Genomic DNA, 24,815 nt, shown 5'->3' on the forward strand with positions numbered 1-24,815 from the left:
TTTTTTTGCGGTACGCGGGCCTCTCACCGCCGTGGCCTCTCCCGTTGCGGAGCACAGGCTCCGGACGCGCAGGCCCAGCGGCCACGGCTCACGGGCCCAGCCGCTCCGCGGCATGTGGGATCCTCCCAGACCGGGGCACGAACCCGCGTCCCCCGCATCGGCAGGCGGACTCTCAACCACCGCGCCACCAGGGAAGCCCTAGAATCCCCTTTTTACGGAGGAGGAAACTGAGGCACGGAGGGGCCATGTGCTGGAATATTTTCTAGCGTGGTGCACAAAAGACTGATGGTACCAGATCCACCTCTGGGGCAAGCAGTGTCGACAAGCGTTAATTATGTTCATTCTGTAACCTTTCTTTGTACACTTAAAGTCTCAAATGTCGTAAGCAAGCTGACAAAAACAACAGTCAAACCTTTTTTGGAGGGTGCCCTTTCACCCCCTCCGCCTTCTCTGCCCTGAGAGAGAACCTAGTTCTGGGAGAGCGCGGGGCAGGGCAGGGCGTTGTCACAGCTCCTTCTGGGGCCTCGCTAGGGCCCCCTCCCCAGGCTGCGGGCTTCACCTGGAGCCTTCCCCGTGCCTCCGGGAGGGCAGTGGGTGGATTAAAGGTAGGCATGGGGGTCCAGCCTAACGGGCCCAGTGCCAGCCCTGCCGTGCTCGCCGCGTGGCCCCCGAGCTGTGACCCTGCTGCCGAGCACATTCCAGCCAGGAGCGGCCACGGACCGCACTCGGGGGAGCAAAGTGCCCGTCTACCTGCTGGGCCTCCTGTGAAAAGAGACCAGACGCAGGCCTTGAGCTCCTCCCCCCCCACTCCTTTCTGACCAGGTGAGTGTGATGCTGGAGTTGCAGCATTCCGTCCCCCTCCCGCCCCCCGCCCCCTCCGCAGCACCAGGAGGACAGACACAGGCCCTAAGGAAGACACACGCTGAGGAGGAAAGAAGCTGCGTCCCTGGTGTTGCCGCTGGGCTGCCTGGCATGTGGGTGGGGCCTTTCGCGTCTGGATTGTGATACGTGCAGTGATTTTAAACCACTCGCGTTGATTTTTTCAGGTGGGTAGCCCAAAGCGTTTCTGCTTCAGGGAGTTGAGATCATGCAGGTGAAACGTGTAAAGCAAAGGGCCCGTCTACCTGCCGGGCCTCCTGTGAAAGGAGACCAGACGCAGGCCTTGAGCTCCCCCCCCCCCCACTCCTTTCTGACCAGGTGAGTGTGATGCTGGAGTTGCAGCATTCCGTCCCCCTCCCGCCCCCCGCCCCCTCCGCAGCACCAGGAGGACAGACACAGGCCCTAAGGAAGACACACGCTGAGGAGGAAAGAAGCTGCGTCCCTGGTGTTGCCGCTGGGCTGCCTGGCATGTGGGTGGGGCCTTTCGCGTCTGGATTGTGATACGTGCAGTGATTTTAAACCACTCGCGTTGATTTTTTCAGGTGGGTAGCCCAAAGCGTTTCTGCTTCAGGGAGTTGAGATCATGCAGGTGAAACGTGTAAATACACACAGGGTGCTTAGTACCTTGGAAGTGACCGTTCTTCCCCGGGTGGCCAAGACGCTGAGCAGCAGCGAGGGACTCCCGTCCTCCTGTCCCAGTGAGAAGGCAGCTGGTCGGGCTGCCGTCTGGGTCTGTGCTGGGGCTGGGAGGTCCCCGCCCTACCCTGAGCCCCTGGAGAGGCCCACGTGGGACCACCCTCTGGGGCCCCGCTGAGGCACCGCAGCTGCGCTCTGACACGAAGGGTGCCCGAGCCCCTGCCCCGACTCTACGCCCCCCCGCGGGAGTCCTTCCAGGCCGCTGTGACGGGAATTTGTGGTCAGAACTCAGCTGGGACCTTCCTCCGCTGAGGAAATATTGAACATCGCCAGGTGCACTGAGGTGATACAGGTGACAAGGGCAAGGCCATTTCACGCGGTGCTACGAGCTGAGAAGGCCACACGATGGGCGGTGCCAGAGGGTGACAGGCGCTGGAGGTCAGGGGGCCTGCCGGCAGGCTGAGGAAGGCAAAGCCAGCGGTGGGCGGGGGGGGTCACAGGAGGGGTGCATTTGGCCCCCGGTAGAATTTCAGCTCCCCAAGGACCTGGGTTATTGTCCGTTTCATCAAGGCTGTTCCCGTGCCTGGGATAGGACCTGGCCAGAGGTAGGTGCTACATCAATATCCCTTGAATGAAGGGACAGAAGGAGTGTGCAGGTACGCAAGGGCAGAGACGTCAGGCTGCAGAGCGGGCGTTAAGCAGATGAAGAAGGCAGAGATGAAAGGAGAGAGCGCGGGAGAGCGAGAGGCACGGTTTCCAGGCCCTGCTTCCCAGCCCTCATGGGGCTCTCCTCCACCCCAAGCCCGTCTGCACTCTGTTTCTTTTTCTTTTTTTTTTGCGGTACGCGGGCCTCTCACCGCTGTGGCCCCTCCCGTTGCGGAGCACAGGCTCCGGACGCGCAGGCGCAGCGGCCACGGCTCACAGGCCCAGCCGCTCCGCGGCACGTGGGATCCTCCCGGACCGGGGCACGAACCCGCGTCCCCCGCATCGGCAGGCGGACTCTCAACCACTGCGCCACCGGGGAAGCGCAGACTCTGTTTCTTTCCAGGAAGCCCCCTCTTTCACTCACCCCCGTGTCCTGCTCTGCTCGTCTCCGAAGCAGCTCCGAGTCTGTCCCCACCACACCGCCTGTGCCCAAAGCCTCCTTAGTCTTAAGCCGGGGCATCGCAGAGCTCTGGCCAGAGATGAGGCCCCTTCCCTGCCCCGGGACGACCGCACCGTGTCTGTGTCGTGGGCTCTGCTTTCTGCACCTGGGTGCCCGTTCGGGTCACTGCCTGGTCCAGGATTGGCTGCCCTCGCCCTGGGACAGGCAGCGTTTGTGGGTCGGTGCGTCCCGGGGGTTCTAACGTTCTGCCAGGCTGAGGACCCCTGGCTCAGCAGCGACACGTGGGCCACCGTGGAGCGTAGTTCACGAGGCGTCCGCTGGCCTCGGCTGGACTTCGAGGTGGGGCCGAGGATGCGAGGGTCGGTGCTGCCGGAGCCTGTGATCGCGGCTGCGACCACAAGCCTTCACCTTGGGGGCTGCCGGCACGCAGGCACGTGGCGGCCAGCGCGGGGGTCAGGGGTGCCGCCAGAGAGCAGATGCACTGGATGTGGGGGACCTTCCCTCCGCTAAGCGACTGGCTTCCCGGGCGCTGTCTTGTCAGGCACACCTCAGGGCTCCTCTTGGCCCACCGCTCAGCAGAGAAGCAGACTTGGATGAATTCAGACCATCCCCTCCCAAAACGGACCCAGGAGGAGACTTCCCCTGGATTGAGGTCTGATCACCATATTCCTAGTCCCAGCACCAAACTGGGGGGTCCTGGGACCCCTTCAGTTATGTGGTCAACACTTACGGGCTCCAGGATGCCGGGAATGTTTTCCGGTTTCCCCAGGGGGTGTGGTCCAATTTTGTGGCAGGCAGAGCCACTTCGTTTTGCCAGTTAGGGGAGGGGTCTTGTGGGTACAGTTCTGATTTCCTCCAGGGACCCCTCAGGGCTCACCGTGCCCGGGGCTCACCGTCAGCCTGGGTGCGCCAGCAGGACCCCGCCTGCAGCGGCCGCCTCTTCTGACTGCTTGGTCCACGTGCCGGTTGGTCTGGGGTCTGTTCTCATGGGTTGAGTGTCTGTTCTGAGTGGCTGGTGTCGTCTTCTTTATTTAATCGACATTTTTTTAATTGACATATAGTTGCTTTACAATGCTGTGTTAATTTCTGCTGCGCAGCAAAGTGATTCAGTTATACATATGTATACATTGTTTTTTAAAAATAATGTTTTCCATTATGCTTTACCATAGGATATTGAATGTAGTTTTCTGTGCTGTACAGTAGGACCACGTTGCTTATCCGTTCTGTATATAGAAGCTTACATCTGCTCACCCCAACCTCCCACTCCATCCCTCCTCCAGCCCCTCCCCCTTGGCAAACACCAGTCTGCTCCTCTATGTCCGGAGTCCGTTTCTGTTTCATAGATAGGTTCATTTTTGTCATGTGTAGAGTCCACATAGAAATGATGCCATGCAGTATTTGTGTTTCTCTGTCTGACTTACTTCACTTAGTATGATAATGTCCGGGTCCATCCATGTTGCCGCAAATGGCCTTATTTCATTCTTTTTCATGGCCGAGTAGTACTCCATTGTATATGTACCACATCTTCTTCATCCCTTCATCTGTTGGTGGACATTTAGGGCGCTTCCATGTCTTGGCTATTGTGAATAGTGCTGCTCTGAACATAGGGGTGCATGTGTCTTTTTGAATTAGAGTTTTGTCTGGGTATATGTCCAGGAGAGGGATTGCTGGATCAGGTGGTAGTTCTATTTTAGTTTTCTGAGGAACCTCCATACTGTTCTCCATAGGGGCTGCACCAATTTACATTCCCACCAACAGTGTAGGAGGGTTCCCTTCTCTCCACACCCTCTCCAGCATTTATTATTTGTAGAGTTTTTAAGGACGGCCATTCTGACCGGTGTGAGGTGGTACCTCATTGCAATTTTGATATGCATTTCTCTAATAATTAGCGATGTTGAGCATCTTTTCATGTATTCTTCTTCTTTCTTTTCTTTTTCTAAAATATTTATTTATTTATTTGGCGGCACGCAGCATCCTCGTTGCCACGTGCGGGATCTTTGTTGCAGCGTGCAGTATCTTACGTTGTGGTATGCAAGATCTAGTTCCCTGACCAGGGATCAAACCCAGGTCCCATGCGTTGGGAGCTCAGAGTCTTAACCAGTGGACCACCAGGGAAGTTCCTCCCGGACCGGGGCACGAACCCGCGTCCCCCGCATCGGCAGGCGGACTCTCAACCACTGCGCCACCAGGGAAGCCCCTCTGCCCATTTTTTGATTGGGTTATTTGTTTTGTTTTTTTGTTGCTTAGCTGTATGAGCTGTTTGTATATTTTGGAAGTTGAGCCCTTGTAGGTCGCATCGTTTGCAAATATTTTCTCCCATTGTGTAGGTTGTCTTTTCGTTTTGTTTATGGTTTCCTTTGCTGTGCAAAAGCTTGTAAGTTTGATTAGGTCCTATTGGGGTTTTTTGTTTGTATGTTTGTTTCTGTTGCCTTGGGAGACTGACCTAAGAAAACATTGGTATGATTTATGTCACAGAATGTTTTGCCTACGTTCTCTTCTAGGAGTTTTATGGTGTCATGTCTTATGTTTACGTCTTTACCGCTGGTGCCTGTTCTGATTGGGTGGTGTCTGTGCCTCACCAGCTGGGACAAATGTAGATTTGATTGCATCACTGGGTGGCCCTCTCCTGACCCCTGACCTGTCACTCCAGCCCAGCAGTGGGCACACCGATGGTTCCCCTGTGCTGGTTGATGGTGAACGTGTTGTGATACGGCACTGAGGGGCTTGCCTGAGGGCGTAGGCAGTGGCCACGTTGTTCGTATCCTTATCGCCATCTGCAGAGGTTCCTGTGGGGACGAAGGGGAGAAGAGTTGATGGTGGCAACAGTTAACAACCAGCACGACCAAACAAATTAATATAAAATCTAAAATTAAGGACTTCCCTGGTGGTGCAGTACTTAAGAATCCACCTGCCAGTGCAGGGGACACGGGTTCGAGCCCTGGTCCGGGAAGATCCCACGCGCCGCGGAGCAACTAAGCCCGTGCGCCACAACTACTGAGCCTGCACTCTACAACCCGCGAGCCACAACTGCTGAGCCCGCGGGCCACAACTACTGAAGCTTGTGTGCCTAGAGCCCGCGCAGCGCGACAAAGAGCGGCCTCCGCTCGCTGCAGCTAGAGAGAGGCCGCGCACAGCAACGAAGACCCAACGCAGCCAAAAATAGATAAATAAATAGGAAATAAATGTATTTAAAACAACGCTGAAATTAAATGTCTTCGCTTTTTAGTCTACTCACTGTGCAGGTAACAAAACTGCATCAGGGGATGTAAGTGCCAGCTCAAATACTTCACCCAAGTCTTATAATTATTTCCAGATGATTTGTTTGCTTTCTCAGAAATCTTCACGCCCTCCTTTGCTGTGACTGTCGCTGTAGGAGCCCTGTGCACCGTTAATTCAGGGGCTGAGAAACTGTTAGGTGGCTGAGGGGAGGGTGGTCTTCCGTATCCCAGCTTTCCATCTGTCCCGCTGCTCTCGGGTCCCTTCTGTCCTCCCTTTTCCCCTACCGTTGTCGGGGGAGTCCTGTCTGGACCTTGGCCGCGCTGCAGGAGCTGGGGCCGAGCACACAAACCAGAGGGAGAGGAGTGGTGAGGCTGGGCCGAGGGCTTGGGGGCGGTGTGTCCTGGTTGCCAGAACCAAGCCTCTGGCGTCCGGTCCACCGAGAGGACCCGAAATGGCTTTGCGCCTCGGGAGGGCGATCCGAGCACAGCCCGTGCTGCCTGGTGAGTGGCGTGCAGGCCCAGGAGGAGGCGTTAGTGGCTGCTGGTGGCAGGCCAGGAGGGGACAGAGCACACCCTCTCGCAGCTCCCTTTGCTACGAAATGCCCGGCGCCTCCCGCGAACCTCCGTGTCCATCGCCAGGTGTCGCTTGGCAACGATGGGTATATGGACATGGCGGCGCTGCCCGTGGTGTCTCGTGAGAGCAACAAAAGCTTCCGGAGAAGCAGCTGCTGGGGCACCGCCGAGTCTGCGAGCAGGCTGGCCGGCGCCTGGGGAGGGGGAGCCGGAAGGAGCCCTGCGGGCCCCGGCGCCAGGAGCAGTCACTCAGGTGGCTGCCTTCAGGGGCACGAACTGGGAGCATGAAGGGAACGGGGCCAAAGCGGCCACGGGGGAGGGTGTGTGAGCAGCGCCGCGGTCCCCGAAGGCCCCCGTGCTTCGTGGCCCCTGTGGCCCCACCTCTGTGAGATCCTGCCCGTGGGCCCCCCAGCCCCCCCGCCCCAGTGCTGTGGAGCAGGGTCTCTGCGGCTTGAAACACAACGGGCTTTGCGGCCTTGGAGCCGTCTCTGCTCACGTCAGGGGGAACCTTCAGGGCAGTAAGAGTTTCTTTCATATTCGTGCTGTAGTCTCCCAGAGTCTTCATATTTTCCCTGATTTTCTGCCGTGTGTCCCTGAAACCCTCTGTGGTCTCACGGGGTGGGCTTTCTCCGTCACGGAGCCCTCAAAGGCCTCCCGCCGGGTGAACGCGGGCTTGTCACTGGGCTGCACAGTCTCCAGGGGGCCCCTTGTCCCCCTCTTGCTGCCCCCAGGCTGGGTCTAGAGAAGGCCCGTCCCAGCGAGAACCCACTTTCTGGCTTTATCTCTCGTCCCAACGACCGGGGAGTCTTCCAGCCTTGGAAAGATCACTCGGGGTTTCCTGCTTCAGTGCTCACGGCAGAGAGCTCGCGTCCTCGCAGGAAGCGCTTCAGCTGGGCACACGCGTCCCCGCAGCTGCACGCGACCCGTGACCGCGCTCCCAGGGACGGACCCCGAGGGGTGATGGGTGAGCTCCTGCCCCACTTGCCTGGAGGCACTTTGCCCCCCAGCCCCTTCCTTCTCCCCGCTCGGGGGTGGAGTGTGGGCCTGGCCACGACCCCGCTTTGACTGTGGCTGAGGGCGTCCTGGAGGGAGAGCAGGGAGGGGGACCTGGGTCCCCAGTGAGGCCCCCCAGCCAAGTGAGGCTTCGTCTGGGCCTCGGTTGGGCTCGGAGGGTATGGCCGAGGGTCTGCTGGACAGGACACCACGTGTAGAGGGCCCTCAGCCTCAGACTGATGACAGCAGTGACCGTGCTGAGAACTTCCTGTACCAGCCCAACGGCAGGGGAAGTGGAGGCTCCAGGGCTCCCTGGTAAGTGCGCGCGGGGCAGGGACTTGACGGAGCTGAGCTGGCGGCTTGGATCCTGCACGCTTAACACTGGAGTGGCAGGACCTGCTTGTTGTCGCTGCTCAGCCCTTCTTGCCACCTTCTCCTCCACCCACACCCTTATTTTTGCTGCCAGAGTCACGCCTCTCTCTCTATTATGTATCTTTGCAGCTAATATTTGCGGTAGAAAATGTCTACTCCGCCATCGGAAGCCGGCATCTCATGGAATCCTCAGCCTCTTCCACGACCATAGAGCTGGTTCCCGACACCCAGCTCTGCCCACCTCCACCTCTGCACCCCTCATGTGTGGTACCTGCAGTATAACAGGTGCTCAAAAAATGTTTCGTGAATAACTTCAGAACTCAGTGGCTGTCTGACATATTTAGAAAAGGAGCGGCCGCCCCTATTGCCAGCACCCCTGAAACCCCGCAGGAGACACAACCTAGTGTGGTCCCTTCTCTGGCCCGGGGGAGCATCACACAGCCGCCCTGTCTCCCTGCCTGTAACAAATACACCATAAGGAGGCTCGCTGGCCCCTGGGCCGGTGATCCTGTAAAAACCCGGCCTTGTCCTTGTGAGATTTGGTGTGAAGACAACACGCAAACAGAACCAGCAAAGAAGGATCCTGGTCGGGAGTAAATCCCTCTCCATAGTGACCCTGTGAGACCCAAGCACGCCCTCTGCTAAGCCCGCTCCGACTGTTTGGGAAGGGGCCCTTGTGACTCTCCGGGCAGCAGTGGGGAGGGATAACCCAGCCTCTCTTCTGCCTCCTGAGACCAAGGTGGGTATCGGGGGAACGGCCACACCTCCGACGGGGGTCCAGAGAGGGTGTCCCGAAAGGACAGGGCCTAGCCGCCCAGTGAGGCCAGGTGTTGTCCACACCGCACGAACCTGCTGGAGGGTCTTGGGTTTCCTGGCATCCAGCACTCCCACCGCCAACCCCAGCCTCCAGCGTCTTGGGAGCCCCTCGCTGGCAGGCCCCCCGGGGGCAGAAGGCCGCACAACCCCCGAGAAGGAGGATACGCACGCAGGACAGGTGAGGCCAGCACTGAGTGTCCCATGTCCCCTCTGCTCCCCAGGGGGCACCCCAGCCCCGGGCCAGCCATGGCCTTTGTCCTCTCCGGCAGTGTCTTTGCAGTCAATAGTCCCAGACACCTCCCTCTGGAGGGGAAGACGCAGTGACCGCGGGAGGGGTGAGGGCGGGGTGTGCTTTAGCTCTAAATTGGGGAAGCTGCAGAACTTCCTTGAGCCGCGGATGCACCACATGGGTAAACCTGCAGCAAACCAGGCCAAGATCTGGACAGATTCTCTCTGGAAACACTTTTCATGTCCAACAAGAGAAGGTCTGTTAAACCCCGGTCCGACCCCGGGACGTGGAGCGTGTTGTAACCATGGAAACCGAAGGGAAGGCGTTTGAGGCTTCTTTCTCGGTGTCTCCACTGATGGCCCCTGAAGGTACTGGACCCGGAGGAGAAGCACTCGGTCTTCTCTCCTCACCTCAGGCCAGGCGCCGCCCGCCCCTCACAGCCCCTGGCCCTCCCTCCTCCTGCTTCTGAGTTGGATGGAAACCTACCGGTCACGAGGCCAAAGCGGGCTCGTGTTGGTGAGCAAAATCAGAGGCTGGTGACAAGGTCAGATGGGGGCTGAAGATTTCGTAGAAGGAAAACGTGCACGTGTGTTCCTGTGTGTGTGCACACGTGTCTGTGTGTGGCGACCAGATGCTGTATTAATCGGTGTTCCCTATACAGTTATGGGTGGCTTTTATTTTCTGTACTTTCTAAATTTCTTTTTTTTTTTAAACAACTGCATATTACGAGAAAAAAAACAACAAAGCTGTTGACATCAAGCACGAGAGCTTGCAAAATAAGATCTTAAAGTACATATTTCAGAACGTTACAGGAGTTTTCACTGGGTGATAGATGAATGGCCTCCTACTTTTAAAACGAACTTAAGAACACCTCTTTGGTAAGTTTTCAGGGGCCTGAGCTTTGAGGACAGCGTCTGTGGGTGACACCCTCGCAACAGGCAGCTCTGCCTCAGGTCCTGGCTGGGCTAGTGGCCGACCAGGCGGAGGCTGGCAGCCGAAGACCAGTTTACCCTCTTGTGCTCCGCGCTCACCTGCTCAGCTGGGGTCCCGGTAGAGCGGCAGGCAGGTGGGGCTGCCACAACCATGGGGCCGCTGCGGTCAGAGCGGCACGTGTGGTGGAGGCTGCTGGTGTCCTGTGTGCCCGTCCAGGGCACCCGCGGTGTCAGGTGGAGGGCCGGCAGGCGTCCCGGGGACAGGACAGGTGCCTCAGCCGAGCCCAGCGCGTGTCAGGCGGCGCACATTCCTCCGAGCCCCGCTTCAGCACGCGGATCGTGGCTGCCAGCAGCTGCCGGTGGCGGGAGGGTGTATAAACGGCCAGCCCCCGTGCTAGAGGTGAGCCGAGACTGGGTGAGAGGCCGGAGTGCCTTTTTGTGCCTGAACTGTGGGGTCGCACACCATCGCCGCCACCACACGGGTCATCCATCTTCTGTGCAGGCCGCGGATGATGGGGGCCAGGGACGCGGGGCGTCCTAGGGGCTGGCGGCCTCACCAGGAGTGAGGTTTGTTGCCAGAGGGGAGGGGAGGGGAGGGGGCAGGCCTTGAACTGCTCAGCCTTGCACGGGATTCTAGGGCCACCTCTGGTGGGAGGCGCAGGTGAGAAGCCCCTGGAAGTTTCTGGGGCCCCTCCCCCACAGTATTTCCGTCGAAGCCCCTTTGCCAGCATCGCCCCCAACTCCGTCCCTCCTGTGGCCCCTGCTGAGAGCCGCAGAAGATGGAAAGTTTATGGCGCTTCTCTTCCCATAGGGAAACAAAGCCACAGACACACACGTTCCCTTGAAACAGCGTGAAGGAAAGGGGACGATCATAGTGGATGTTTGTTACTGACATCCACATGGTTCATGAAAAGATGCTTCACAAGCCTGCACGGGGAGGCGGGGGGACTAAGGACCGTTGTTCGCGGTCATGGGGTCTGGGCTCCCCCCTTCGGCCTTCCTGAACCCATTCTGGTGGGAACAGGACTGGGCCGAGTTAGGGCTCCCTCAGGGGCAGGGAGGTTGTTCAGTTAGGAGAGGATGGGGCCTCCTTTCTGAACCAGAGCTCAGTTCTGGGTCTAAGCACAGCGTGGCCTCCTGGAGCTGTCGGCACCCTCACCTACCCAGCGGGAGAGGCTTCGTGCCCCCTCGTCCTCACGCGCGGCCTGTGCACCTGCCCTGCTGGCTCCGCGGGAGCCCTGAGCTGCCGGGGCCCCGGGGCCGTTAGCCGTGAGCCCACGCTGCGCGGGCCTGCTCTGCTCACGGCGTGCCCCATTCTCCATCAGACTTCTCTTAGAAAAAGTGAGTTGAAGGATAAAATATTCAACAGTTAAGAATTTCAAGGTGGCGACACCGTTGCACTGAAGCACACAGGCCCAGGTACACGGCACGTGCGTTAGAGAAGCTGCGGTGTGGGCTTTGAGGACACTGTGTGCAGGGGGGCAGGAGAGGTTCCGAGACTCAGGGGTGGTCCGGTTCCTGAAGACGTGGCTCCAGACTCCGTTCTCAGCAGGTGAGGGCGAGGGCCGCCTTTCCCAGGTGACTGAGTGGAGGGGCTCCGGGGATGCCCAGGCTCAGCGGGACGGGCAGCGGTGGGCAGGAGGTTGCCCGCACTTAGCATCCTGACCTCTCTTCTCCTCGTCGGGGCAGCTGAGTGTGCAGGTGAAGCAGCTGTGTCTGACCAGTGCCTGAGTGGCCCCTTCTTTGTCCAGCTCTAAAGACCTGGAAGACGTGGGCAGGGAGAGAATAACAAAGGGTGGGGCTTGCACTCTCAGCCAGCCTCTGTGCCAGATTCTGCCTGTGCTTATCCATCAAACCAGAAGGCTGGCGCTCCCATCCCATTTTATAGATTAGAAAAGAGGCACAGAGAGGTTGAGCACCTTGCCCTAGGTTACACAGCTGGTGAGGGCAGAGCTGAGAACTGACCCACTATGGTTGGATCTGGGGGCCACATGCTGTGCTGACCCTGAGGGGACAGCAAAGAGAGAGCGAGGGACACCAGATACCCCAGATTGAGCCAGGCACACAGGCGTGCACACACACATGCACGAGGCCTTCACCTTTGAGGCGACAGAAGTCAGAGGAAACCAGAGAGGAACAAGGAGAGGCCAAGGGAGAATGCCCTTCCAGGGGTTCAGTTCCTATGGAGACCGGGGCTGCGAGTATGAGTTCTCTGTGGCCCTCTTGGACCCCACTGCTTTCAGTGATAAGGGGGGAATGAGGTACACAGTCTGGGCTTCAGATTTGTATGGAGACAAAATTTATTAAAACAGGAGTCCAAAAAACCATGAAGGGGATTGGTATGAACATCTCCAGGGCAATTAAGAAACCCTCTGCTGTTTATCTACCTTCTCTCTTATCATGCAAGCGGAGGATCTATTTAACCAGTTATTTCTGTGCTCATCACACTCTTAGGGAATGTAAGGGGTCATAGACTTCCTTTGAAGCTCCCTCAGAGCTGAGGTATGTGGTGGCTACATTTATCCTCCTGTGGCTAAGATGTGGTTTATTGGTAATGACTCCCTCACCCTCCCTGCAAACATAGGGCTTCTCCCCTGTGTGTGTCCTCTGGTGTCCGATGAGACTTGACTTAAGACTGAAGTCTCGCCCACACTCCCCGCAAACATAGGGCTTCTCCCCTGTGTGTGTCCTCTGGTGTCGGATGAGATTTGACTTAAGACTGAAGTCTCGCCCACACTCCCCGCAAACATAGGGCTTCTCCCCTGTGTGTGTCCTCTGGTGTCGGATGAGACTTGACTTAAGACTGAAGTCTCGCCCACACTCCCCGCAAACATAGGGCTTCTCCCCTGTGTGTGTCCTCTGGTGTCCGATGAGATGTGACTTATGACTGAAGTCTCGCCCACACTCCCCGCAAACATAGGGCTTCTCCCCTGTGCGTGTCCTCTGGTGCTTGATGAGACTAGACCTATCCTTGGAGCCTTGCCCGCAGCCTCTGTACTTGACTTTTACAATTCTTGATACTCCTGCCCCCATGAGTAATTTGCCTGTGTCCTCTGGATTCACTTTCTGGCCTGTGCTGGGCCCTTCCTCCATCGTTCTCTCATGTGCCCTAGAACTCCCCATTTGTCCTTTGGGAGAGTAGGAAAAGGCCCCTGAAATCCTCCTCGGCCTTATCCTTTTCAGCAAAGGTTTGGACCTTCCCTTGACCTCTTGACCTTCAGGTTTGTCACTCCAGCTGTGTGGATCAGAATATTGCTGCTGCCGATTTTGATAGCCTGGGCAGGGATCCTCTGGTTGGACGTGGCCTCTGGCAGATGTTCTCGGGAGGACCTGAGACGGGTGGCTGCGTTCCACGTGTTGGCTGAGGATTTTCGGACTGGCGAAGGCCAGGGAGCAAGAGCCACATGGATGGATCTTGGGCTTTGGGTCTGCTGAAAGAGGAAGCTTTTGGTCAGGTAGATGGTTTGTCTCCGGTAAGGCCTGAACCACTAATCATCTCAGTGTCGACGGCGCAAGCTCTGTCTCCCAGCAAGTGTGCCTTCACAGTCTACTTTTCCATTCCATTTTTACTCACTCTGTCTTCTTCAGAAATCCAGAAAGCCCGTATCAAGGGCCTTTTCTACCTATGGCCCTGACTAGGGACCCTCAAGTAGCGTCAGAGGCAGCGTCACTCCTTATAGGAGGTGGAAATGCAGTGACCTTTGCCCACGTACGGGTATCTGACAAGTCCTATCACTTTGTGACAGAGGGGCCACAGGTATTTTATCCTGTTGGGAGAGAACACTCTTGATGACAGGTGGAATCACCCCGAGTGACTTCCTACAAGGGGAAGGGATTTATTAAGTTGGGGCACTCATCCTGGAGATCTCCAGATGTGGAAGGCAGGGTAGGGTAGTGGTTAGAGCACCTGTGAGTAGAGCTGGATTTGAGGCTTCTCATTCACAGAGACATAGCGGTTGAGCAGCCATTGCGTCTGAATCTCTGTGAGGAAGTGCGATTCAGATTGGACAAGACCGAGTGGTCCAGGTCCCACTGACTAAAGGACTCTGGCTCCTGATGCCCCAATTAGGTCATGAATTGCTTCTCTCTCAGTTTTCCATAAAGCGGAAAATGAAAGTACATCCTTCCTCAGAAAGCTTCACGAGTATTCACACCTCATTGATTTCAGTCAGGCTTAGTCCGTTTAAAATGCAGTAGGAAGTCCTGTTTAAAAATACACCCCACCTCCTGCCCTTCTTCAGCCCGTCCACTCTCTCCTCTCACCTGGTGATGAACTGACCTCTCAGCGGATTCCCCACTGCTATCTCTTTCCAAAAAATGAGCCAAAGCATCATCTTAGAGCAGAGAACATGCCCCTTGCAGCTGAAAACCGCACGGTTGTTTCACGTCACCCAGGAGGACCCCCATGTCTGTGCGTGGAGCACAGGCCCTGAGGCCTCCGTGTTCTGTCCAGCCGCCTTCCTCTCCCTCTGTGCTTCCTTCTTTGACCACCTGCATGGCCTCTCTTTCCTGCCCTGGTGCTGCGGCACTGACCGCTCCCCTGCCTGGAACACTTGGCCCACAAATGCTGTCTCTGGAGAGCGCCACACCCCACCCCTCCGCTCACATTGATCCAAGGCATTTTTTCTGGGCTAATTTCCTCAAAGCACTAATTGCTGTCTGGTATGAGGCACATGCTGCTCTAGGGCAGTGATTCTGACCGTCCTGTTCAATCTCTATTTCCAGTTCGTGGAGCCCTGTCTGGCACAGTGTATGATCTCGTGTGACAACGAACCGAAATGGTGACTGAATGCAAATCGGCGTGTACACATGTCATCTAGAAATATGGAGAAGGTTAAGAAGAAGCAGCGGAAGGTGAGAGAGCTGGTAGGTGCTTGAAAACTTGTTTTTTTCCTCTAAGCCTTTCAGCCCTATATGATGTTAAATTTTTTTTGCATGAAGGATTAAAGAGATTAGAAGAAAAAAATTTTAATATAAAAAGTTTCCCTAAGAGTCAAAGGCTTATGAATCAATTTCTGAGGCATCTTAATGGAAATTTTACGGACTCCAGACTGGAGTTTACTCTGCTCAAGAGCCGGACCGTGAAAGCTCCCCGGGAGAGCTTCTTTCTCGGCGTGGCGAGAGCAGTGGCGCCTACCTCTGCCTGCCGCGAGCTCGCTCTGCGCCCTGCTGGCCCACTTGATGCCGAGCTCCTCGCTGTACTCCTCCCCGTACCAGACCAGCAGTTCACAGCCCGGCCTGACCACCCGGCAGGTTCGGTAGAAGATCTGCCTGTGATACTGGAAGGCCACCAGGTTCTGTTCCTCGTCATCCCGGGCACAGTTCACATACCTGGGGGCGGGGCCGAGAAAGGGAAAGAAGCCACAGCGGTGAGTTCCCTCCATCTGTCTGACCCAAGCCAGCTCCTGGCCTTCGCGCTCCGCTGCTGCCCCCAGCTGCCACCGCCCCTCCTCGGCAGCCTTCTGCCTGCACCTTCGGCCCTGTCCCGTGAATCCCCAACTCCAGAGGCGGTTTCCGGTGCGCATCCAGGCCGGACTGCTGTTCTCTCCTTACCTAATTATCTGTTTTCCAAAGCCCAATTCCAGACTTGTCTCTACCTGGATTGGCCATAAGACTGGTGACCCCTGGCTTCTCTAAACTCTCAATGAAGTTCTGTTTTTATTCCACAGAACTTGGTGCTTCTAGTTTAGCACACATCCCTCAGCACTCAGCCCCAGCCTACTTTCTCTCCAGAGGTCTGTCTCCAGTCTCCCCACGTGTATCCAGGGCTCCCCATTCACTTGCCTCCCCCAGGTTCCTGTAGAAACTTGGAGAGCTCTCTGACTTAGCTCAAAACACAGAACAATAGTAGTTTATTCACTTTCTGCCTCCCCTGATGAAAGCAGGGGACCTTAGAGAAAGCGGCTGCTCACAACCGTCCTGCAGTCCGTTTGTTCCCTGGCTTCAGAACCCAGTTCTCATCGGAACCAAGGCTGGGAAGGTGGCCGCCCTCACAGACCAAAGGTCCCTCATGTTAGGTTATGCTGGTGCTGTGCACTTCTTGAAAAATAGGAAAATTATGATTAAATATTCCTAAAATCAATTGCTCAATGTCTGTCTGCAGTGTGTCCTCCGTAAGGACATGGGTTATGGGATCTGTTTAAGTAATGGACTCCGTTTTCTAAACTGGAGCATGATAGTAAGTGCTTGATAAGTGTTAATTAGGTAACTCAGTGTCCCTGGTGAATCTAGACTCCTCAAGTTGTTTTCAAGTACCCCAATTTTCTTGAGCACAGAGACATATTTTGAGGACACATACTATACTTTTATTTCCTTTTTTCTGACGTCTCTTGAAACGAAAGAGCATTGTATGGAGAAAAAAGAGGGACAGAAGATGTAAAAACCATTGAGGCGGGCAGTTTGAGAAGGAAAGGGACATGGGCTTGAGAGAGATGAGTGTCCTCTCTGGAACCTGGAAACCTACTGGACTTACCTCATCCAGTTGGCCCAGGACTTGTCCTTTCCATCCACATACTCGTAGCAGTTTCTCCCTTTGGTGATCTGAGTGTCAGAAAAAGAAGTTAAAGGCTTTTTTTTTGTTGGTGGGAGGTAATAGAAGAATTATTTCACTCTGCTGTCATCAGTGCTGTTCAGCCTGCATGGATGCAGCTGCCAATCGTGACCACACAATAAGCTCCTTAATCACCATCCTAATGTCTGAGTCTAGTTGTCCACTCAGGTCAAGGGCCCCACACGGGAGGAGCCGCTTCTTTGTGCCTGTACCACCGTGCTCCCGCCCGTCCTCTGATCTTTACATAGAAGTTCCGTGTTCATGCAAAGTGCACTCAGTACACAGAGCTGACCTTGTTGTCCCCATCCACGTCCTAGCATGTTGAAGGTGAGGCCCCCCCATCCACAGAAGGGATGTGGAGGCCAGAGGACAGGGGAAGAGGCGGGTGTTTCTCACCAGCCAGGAGTATCCACTGTTGGCGGCCTCTTCATCTTCTGTGATCTGGCCCTCATAGGGGCCAAAGTGCACACCCAGCGGCAGATCGGAAGCCTCGTTCCATACTCCAAGCCCAGCCTCGGGGATGCCTGACGGTCTGATACTTAATCCAGGGGGCAGAGTGAGGGCTGAGCGGTTGGGGCGCCCCTTCTCCACTGCACTGTCCTTTACGAAGGTAGGGGCCCCGTGAGCAGCACAGCTGTCGATGAAGAAGTTCTGACACTTCTCACAATCTGGAGGCGAGAGCAACAGGATTACGGAAGATACAGTGCGTGTTCCTGGTCGTGAAGACCTTCAGAAAGAACCGGGGCGCTCGTGTCATTTGCCCTCGATCCTGTACCCCAAGTCACTAGACAAAGGGGATGATTTGGGGACCCAATGCTAAGGTGAGATTATTGTAGCAACACGTAACAGCCTTCTCTGTACTGGGCCGGTGGGGTCACTCACAGAGGTAATCGTCGTCCTGGGGCTCGCTGATCTCCTGGTACACGTGGCCCTTTCTTTCTCGTAGGCTATACATCTTCACTTCAATCTGCTTTGTTCTGCGTTCTAAGTTGGAGAAGAGTAGGTAAGCAAGGTGGTTGGGGTCTGGAGTGTTGGTCCCTGTTTTATCAGAAAGTGTGAAATCCCCTCCCATCAAATGATCACATGTCCTTCTGTATACTTTGTTTTTTCCTCCTTTAACTACTGGTTCAGAGAGACCGAGGCTCCACACTGACTCCAGACGCGCAGTTCAATGTTAGCTTCCTGTTCTTCCCATTATTAGGTTTAACTTCCCAGCCTTTCTACTTAGAAAATGGTTCCTTGACACATTTACTCATTCAGAAAATATTTGTTAAGGCACATTACGTGTTAGGCATTGAGCAGAGGCCTTAACTGAGAAAGCATGGTCCCTATTATCACAGATGGATTTTTGAACAATGTGTATGTGTCAGTACTTTTATATTTAATGTAATGCTTTCAAACACTATACGAGTTATGTATCCTTATGTTCACTTTAGAGATGAGCAATCAGGACCTCAGAAAACGTGTAAGATTTTCCCAAGGCCCCAGTGCTAACTTCAGGTCTCAGATCAGTCCAGCCTAAACCCACGCCTACCCCAAGTCTACCCCACACACCTCGGCCATACTAATCAGCCTTTCTAGAGGAATTAGAGGGACTGAAGCCCCCAAGTTATTTTCTCTTACCCAGCTTTTGTCTAGCGTGCCGTGCAGAGGTGCTTGTTGCTCTGGGAGGGGGCGCTGGGCTCTGGGCCTGCGCGGGGCCACTTGCCTTCTGCAGTTGCGCTGCTCCTGGCAATTTCTTCAAACTAGATTCATTACTTAATGGCACCGGGGGCACTCCCTTCAACGGGACAGCCACATAGTAAAAGACAACATGCATTTCTTTAGTTCTTTAGGGCTTATGAAGTGTTTTCACATGCACGACTTTAGTTAATACTTCAACAACCCTTGGAAATACCCGGGGCGGGTGGAGTCTGAACGCTAGAGCGTAAATAAAGGGCCTAAGCGGGTAGTGAATCAAGACTCGAACCCATATCTTAAGGTTCCTTCCCTTCAACTTTCTCTCAAATTTCTCCGTAAAAGTGAGAGCGAGGCAGGGAGAATAACTGGGAAGAATCAACAAAAGTCTGGGAAAGAAGCTGGGGGTAAGGGCTTATAGAAAACAAGAGGGGGTCTTCTATTCATTAGTGGACCTCTGATGGACGAGGAAATGTGGAAAAGTACAGAGGGGACAAAACACTTCTGGAAAATGGGGTGACGGAGCAGTGAGATTGGGAAGAGAACAAAGAAATGGTATGGCAGAAATATATCTAGACGATAAAGAAAATGATGCTGAAAGTTGCAGGTTGCCATATCCTAGAGAGAATGTTTGGAATTGGAGTAGCTGGTTCCCATCGATTCTGCCTGAATAAGGCTGCACGACTAGCTAGTTCTCCTGCTTCCTGATCCATAACTTGGTATACATGCTAATTCTTAACGTTACAGTGGACATGAAATTTAATAACGTTCACCAAATTGTTTTGTGAGCTATCGATATTTAATACAGTGTGAATGTGAGAGTCCAGCCCTGCTATCAATTTATCCCCTCAAATGTCTCCCTATTTGAAATCTAGCTCACAGATACTATCTTCAGCACTCCTTGACCCTCTTACTTCTGGGTGAATGTTTAAATGTGGAGTCACTCATTCAGAAAACATCCACGGGGCCCTCAGGGGCCTTAAGCTGGGCTTGGGACTTCTGAGAAGAAACGGGTATGGACCAGCCTCTCAAAGCTGGCAACGCAGGGGCAGGCTAAACAAATGATTCCAAACATGAGAGTTGCCTAATTAGAGCTCAGAGGAAGGAGCTGTTACTTCCTCCTGCAAGAATGAGCATTTGAAATCAGTTCCAGAGGGATGAGTTTCTGTTGAAACGCGGGCAACCTATATGAAGTCCTTAAGTTATTTTCTTATTTGTTGTTTTCGATGATCAAACTTGAAGCTAGTCAGGGCTGGGAGATGCTTCCTCATATTAGAGTAGGAGGCTCTGAGGTTGGGGATCCGTCTCCTTCTTTGTCTCGGACAATCCACTCTGCAAATCGCCTACAGATCTCTAAGCTTCCCTTAGTCACATGGTCTCAGCATGTCACTCACTTTGGCGTAGCAGAAAAGAACTGAGGTTGAAATCATCCGTCAGATGAATGATATAAAGATGTATGAATAAGACCCTCTAAACTTTATAAAACTATGGAAGTTCTACTCAGCTTGTAAGTGTTTTAGAGAAGGAGCTTTGGATGAGATTGCACTACCAGTGATACTGTGATCTCAGGCATATAATCAAACATTTCTTTACCTCAGTGTCTTGATCTTTTCAATATAAATGGTGATAGTTACACTACCTATAGGTACTATAGGATTGTGTTAAGGCTTAAAGTGAGTTTATTCATGTAAAATGCTTAAAATAGAGTCTGAAATATTATGAAAATAATGTGAAAATAGAACAGCCTACTATTGTTGCTATTCTTATTGACTATAAAAATGATGATGATATCAGACATTGTGCTAAAGAATCATGAAAGGAAGCAGCAGTTTCTAGGATACTCCGTGTATTCTCCTATTCTTACCTGTGATTGGATCCATGAGGAAGATTTTCTTGTCAGCAGGATTTGGGAAATACTTACCTTCTGGTGTTTACTGTGCTCCACTCTGAAGGCCACGCAAGAAGGTTTAACTAAAAGATGATGAGAAATCAGTGTTTTGGTTGGTAAATGTTTCCACACTCTGGGCATCAGAATTAAGGACACAGAATTCTGAACCAGAGAGTAACAAGTACAAGGATTACCAGAGGGGGAAATGGAAAATGATTTCTGTATCATCAACGCCTATGCTTCCACTGGGAGCATCGCATAGTTTTCTTAAAATTAAAAAAAAATAGACGAAACCTCATCTGTGCTTCATCCTATGTTCATAAAGTATCTAATAAATTTACTTCACGCCAAAAGTACTCAACAAAGTAGGAATAGAAGGAAATTACCTCAATATAATAACGGTCATATATGAAGAGTCCACCTCTAACATCATACTCATTGGTGGAAAAAGCGATCTCTTCTAAGATCAAGAGAAAAGGCAAGGATGCCCACTGTCACCACTTCTATTCAACACGGTACTAGAAGTCCTAGCCAGGGTATTAGATAAGAAAAGGAATCAGAAGGCTTCCAATTTGGAAAGAAAGAAGTAAAATTAGGTTTGTTCACAGATGACATGATTTTATGCGTAGAAAATCTTCAAAATTCCACAGAAAACACTGTTAGAACTAATAAAAGAATTTAGCAAAGTTGCAGGATACAAAATCAACACTCAAAAATCTTCCTATGCGCTCGGGACTTCCCTGGTGGCGCAGTGGTTGAGAGTCTGCCTGCCGATGCAGAGGACACGGGTTCGTGCCCCGGTCCGGGAAGATCCCACATGCCGCGGAGCAACTAAGCCCGTGCGCCACAACTACTGAGCCCGCATGCTGAAACTACCGAAGCCCGCGCGCCTCGAGCCCGTGTTCCATAACAAGAGAAGCCACTGCAACGAGGAGCCCGCGCACCGCAAAGAAGAGTAGCCCCCGCTCGCCGCAATTAGAGAAACCCCGCGCGCAGCAACGAAGACCCAACGCAGCCAACAAAAAAAAGAGAGAAAACTATTGAGAATTATACTGGAAAACCTATACATCCACCTCCATTCAGTCTTATGTCACCATTCTGCCACAACCACTGCGGGTCTTTTAATTGCTATTTCAAAATTCAAAAACAAAATAAAAACAAACAAAAAACTAACCAAGACACAGTGAACCCACCTGCCAGCCCTTACTCCTTTGGTGATGAATTTGGTACTTCTTGTTCACATTCAAATTTTTATACATTTACGGCCTTTTAATGTACCTATAAACAATATATATATATATATTTTCCAACAAAAGGTCACATATTTATTACTGAGCCGAAGCACTAATGCAGAAACATTGACACAAGGAGAAAAATCATTTTTTTCCAATAAAACAAATGGATGCATTTGTCCAGATAGTAGTGTTGTTTTCAGAGTGATATGGTAAGATGCAGGTGACCTTCCACAGCATAAACACGTTGGCCACCTCATGTGTGGCTCCTTAGAGACCCAGCTTGGTTCTTCTCCAGGGTCTTCTCTTGGAGTTGTACCTGGTTTTATTACCAGTTTTCATACGAGTCCACTGGGGGAATGGGACGATTCTCCTTTCGTTTCTTGCCCAGGAATCGCTTGATCGTCAAAGTCTTGTGAGAAGACACGGTGAGGAGCGGGGTCAACCGCACATCGGACAGCAGAGAAGGGGAGGCTAATTATTTTACATATTTAAAAACTTTATATGGCTAGTGTCTTACTGTATAATATTCTGTTTTGCATCTTGCTTGTTTGGTGAAAAATTATGGGGTTTTTTTTTGCTAATGCCTGAGATGCAGCTGAGCCGTAAACCCAGGCTGGTTTCAGGAAGACACCTCTAAGTCTTCCTGGCCCCTCACCTTGATGCCTTGGAGTCCATTCCTCATCAGAATCCTCAGGGTCATCCACCTGGGGTTTGACGGCCTGCCTGCGGTGACACATGAAAGCTGGCCGAGGGGCTCTGAGACCTGGAAAGAAGCAAAATCGTTGTTCTAAAACGGAAGAGCTGGAAGGAGGAACAAAGCCCAGAGGCAATGGAAAGTGCCACGAAGTCAGTGTGACTTGGTAGGATGGGCTGGGAGAGTGTAGAACAAGGCGGGAGGTGAGCTCTGCGTTGCCAGGGCCAGGCCCACTCTGAATACAAAAGAACACAAATTTCCTGCAGGTTGGTCTCCACACAGAAGGGAACTGTGGGCAGATGAAGCCACCTAAGAGACAGCCAAGCTAACACTGAGCCCGAAGACCTGGTTCATGTTCCCCAGGCTCACGGGCACCCGGCATTTCCCGTTACCTATGGTAATCAGTGCTTCATAGTTCTTTTTCACATTCCTGTATCGGATTTTTTCCCATTCTCCCATCTCTGTCCATTCTTCCTTGGAGAAGTATATGGAGATGTCTTTGAAAGCATCTTTGGCCTAGAGGAAGTAATAGATTTCATCAGTGACTTACGAATCTAAGCCAGAACTTAGAGCTGGGCCTTCTCCTCCACCCGGTGCAGGGTGTAGTCTGATGCCGCCGGGGGGGTCTCTGTGAGACAAGGATGAAGACTTTCCTTCCTGGCTGTGTCCTGCCTCACTGAGCAAACACTGGGCATTTTCCTGACTCTCCCCGGCCACAGAGCAGTTGACGACGCTAGTGTCCTGTCCCTCCCCCCCCAGGCCCGCCCCACCACCTTAGCCGGGACCAGGCGCCCCCGTCACCCGGCGGTGCGGGCCAGGAGTCTGTGGTCCTCCCGGGACCAGTTCCTTGTCCCTCCCGCAGAGCCGGCTTGGCCTCCTCCGCCGCTCACCGTGGCCTTGCACTCTGTGCTGCCAGCGTCTCCCTCCGGGCTCTCCTGCGGCCACCTGTCAGTGCTCATGGGCCTGGCACCGCCTCAAGGCCAAGGAGCCTGTGGGAGGAGGAGGTGCTGAGGCAGCCCAGGCCCCTGCCCAGAGCCGGGGCTGTGTTCGTCGGGCGGGGTGTCCCGAGCGGGAAGGCGCGAGGACCCCCAGCAAGGATTAGAGGATGTGGAGGGTGCTGATGGGGTGCGCGGACCCTCACCAGCCACGACAGTCCCGCCTCGCGTGAGCCAGGCTCGCTTTCTTTGGTGCCCCTGCAACTCGGGCCGTCGGAGGAAAGGCGCACTGGGAGGGGTGTTGTCTGTGGGCGTCTGAGGGCGCCCCGAGGAGGCCTGGAAGCCCCGGGCCGCTGGCCTGGGGTCAGCTTGACACTCAGGGCTCCCTTCCGGCGGGGGACAGGGACTGTTTCTCCGAGAAGGCTTTTGGGGTCTCTGCCTGGGGACTCCGGAAAAGTCTGGGCATAACGTGCGTTCTGTGTCTAAGGGACAGACGGCTCAGCCTGAGGAGATTTGGGTCACTCGGCTGAGGGAATTGGGCTTCCTCGGCCCCGAGGGGATTCGGGGTCCCTTGGGCTGATGGTGCTTGGCGTCTTTTGGCGGAAGGGATGTAGAAGGCGCAGGTTGAGAGAACTTGGGACCTTTGAGCCCGAGGAAATCGGGGGTCTCTCACTAAGGGGCTTTAGGTTCTCCCACACTGAGGGTAGCTGGGGTCTTTGAGGAGGAAGGGGTTAAGAGCTCCCGGCCTGAGGGTACTCGGTGCCTCTGAGGTTAGGGAAATTTGGTCTCTCCGCGGGTGCTATTTTTGGGGCGCCTAACCCCTAGGGGTTACTCCAGGTATTTGGGGGGGGGTCTAAGCATTAGGGGATTTGGTGTTTCTGTGGGTGAAGGGACTTTGGGTCCCTGAAGCTGAGGAGATGTGAGGTCCCTCAGGTTAGGACCCGGGGTCCCTCCAAGCTGACAGGATTTGGAGCCCCTCAGGGTGAGGGGATCTGGGGCCTCCCAGCCTGGAATTTGAAGGCCTCGGGCTGAGGGTTTGTAAGGGTTTCGCAGGGCGTGTTCCCGTCAGACTCCCCGCAGTCCCCTCGCGTGGCCCACCCCGGCCCGGCGCGCGCTCCAGCTACCGCAGCTTCGCGTCCTCCTGAACTGAGGCGAAGCGAAGGGAGCGGAGCCGGCTTGCAAAGCCCCGTCAGGCACAAGCCACCAATCGGCGCTGCGACCTATTGGTCCCGCCAATAGGCGGCAGGGAGGGTGCGGAGCGCGCAGAAGGTCCCGCCCCACCGCTCGGGGATTGGCTGCTCTGGGTCCCGCGCGTGTCTAAAAGGAAGCCTCCAGCGCGCAGGAGCAGCTTAGCGGTTTTCATTGATTGTTCTTTCCGCCCGCCGTCGGGCAGCCCGTGTTAATCCTGGAGCCTCAAGCGGGCGGTGGGTCTTTAGGGTGGACGTGGCCATCCAGTGCCCTGAACGAGAGTCTTTGCTCCACCGGACTGTAGTCGTGCTCCCGCACTTTCTCCTAGGCCCACCTGTTCCCTTCCTTGTAAAATCCGGTTTTGGCAAGAACTGTATGGGATGAGTATTGCTTTATTCAGGGGAAAACTAGGTAATTAACTAAAATCTGATGAGACCCCCAAATAAGCAACATACGGTCAAAGATTTAAACGCAACAAATGGAATAATAAGTATATTAGAAAAAACACTGGGAGAATTTAAAATCTCAAAGTAGAAGTGGCATTTAGGAGTAATCTGTATGTTTAAGCAACGTAGGTCTAAAAAGTCTTCGGAAATGAGCTATAAATAAAACCAAAAAGGCCTGCAAGTGTTTTCCATTAAAATGAGGCGTCAAATTCGAGGACAATGGATCTACAGAGGGGGCTTCACAAGATAAACAGGGGAGAGTGTTTCTGCCCCTTACCTAGCTGTGGTCACAGAAACATAACATGATTTCCATGTATTGGAAGCAAGACAACTGACTGTCGAATTATTGTCAAGGTGGGGCCACGAGTGCTGGTTGGCGGTCTGGATGGAGAGATGTTACCAGAAAACTGGGTTTGCCTCTTGGTGGGTGTCGAGCCAAATGACACAAC

At 53.9% G+C, this 24,815-nt stretch overlaps 2 protein-coding genes across 2 annotated transcripts in view; both read right to left on the minus strand.

The window, feature by feature from the left end:
* Window positions 1-6,946, minus strand: part of LOC114484013 (uncharacterized) — a 10,620-nt gene extending 3,674 nt beyond the window's left edge. Inside the window, exons 1-3 of the mRNA XM_055078930.1 lie at window positions 6,908-6,946; window positions 6,449-6,605; window positions 5,349-5,406 (exon numbers count right to left, since the gene is read on the minus strand). Of these exons, the coding sequence (XP_054934905.1) occupies window positions 5,349-5,406; window positions 6,449-6,605; window positions 6,908-6,946 (254 nt within the window). The remainder of the gene's footprint in view (window positions 1-5,348; window positions 5,407-6,448; window positions 6,606-6,907) is intronic.
* A 3,037-nt stretch (window positions 6,947-9,983) lies between these two features.
* PRDM7 (PR/SET domain 7) lies at window positions 9,984-22,728 on the minus strand. The gene is made up of 12 exons (XM_028477556.1): window positions 22,688-22,728; window positions 22,190-22,313; window positions 21,759-21,866; window positions 19,898-19,951; window positions 17,927-18,079; window positions 17,186-17,287; window positions 16,700-16,971; window positions 16,226-16,293; window positions 14,891-15,084; window positions 12,200-13,181; window positions 11,420-11,514; window positions 9,984-10,147 (listed from the first exon to the last, which is right to left on the minus strand). The coding sequence occupies exons 2-12, from the start codon at window positions 22,254-22,256 to the stop codon at window positions 9,984-9,986; spliced, it is 2,259 nt and encodes a 752-aa protein (XP_028333357.1). The 5' UTR covers window positions 22,257-22,313; window positions 22,688-22,728.
* Between the last annotated feature and the right edge of the window lie 2,087 nt (window positions 22,729-24,815).

Source organism: Physeter macrocephalus, chromosome 17, assembly GCF_002837175.3.
Source record: "Physeter macrocephalus isolate SW-GA chromosome 17, ASM283717v5, whole genome shotgun sequence".
Taxonomy (NCBI): domain Eukaryota; kingdom Metazoa; phylum Chordata; class Mammalia; order Artiodactyla; family Physeteridae; genus Physeter; species Physeter macrocephalus.

Excerpts from the sequence above, each read along its gene's own strand:
- PRDM7 (XM_028477556.1), bottom strand. The coding sequence starts at position 22,256 with ATGGGAGAATGGGAAAAAATCCGATACAGGAATGTGAAAAAGAACTAT. Across the intron at positions 19,952-21,758 it reads ATGGACTCCAAGGCATCAAG|TTAAACCTTCTTGCGTGGCC; the intron begins GTGAGGGGCCAG and ends ATCATCTTTTAG. Across the intron at positions 11,515-12,199 it reads CCCTTACATTCCCTAAGAGT|GTCTTTAGAGCTGGACAAAG; the intron begins GTGATGAGCACA and ends CACGTCTTCCAG.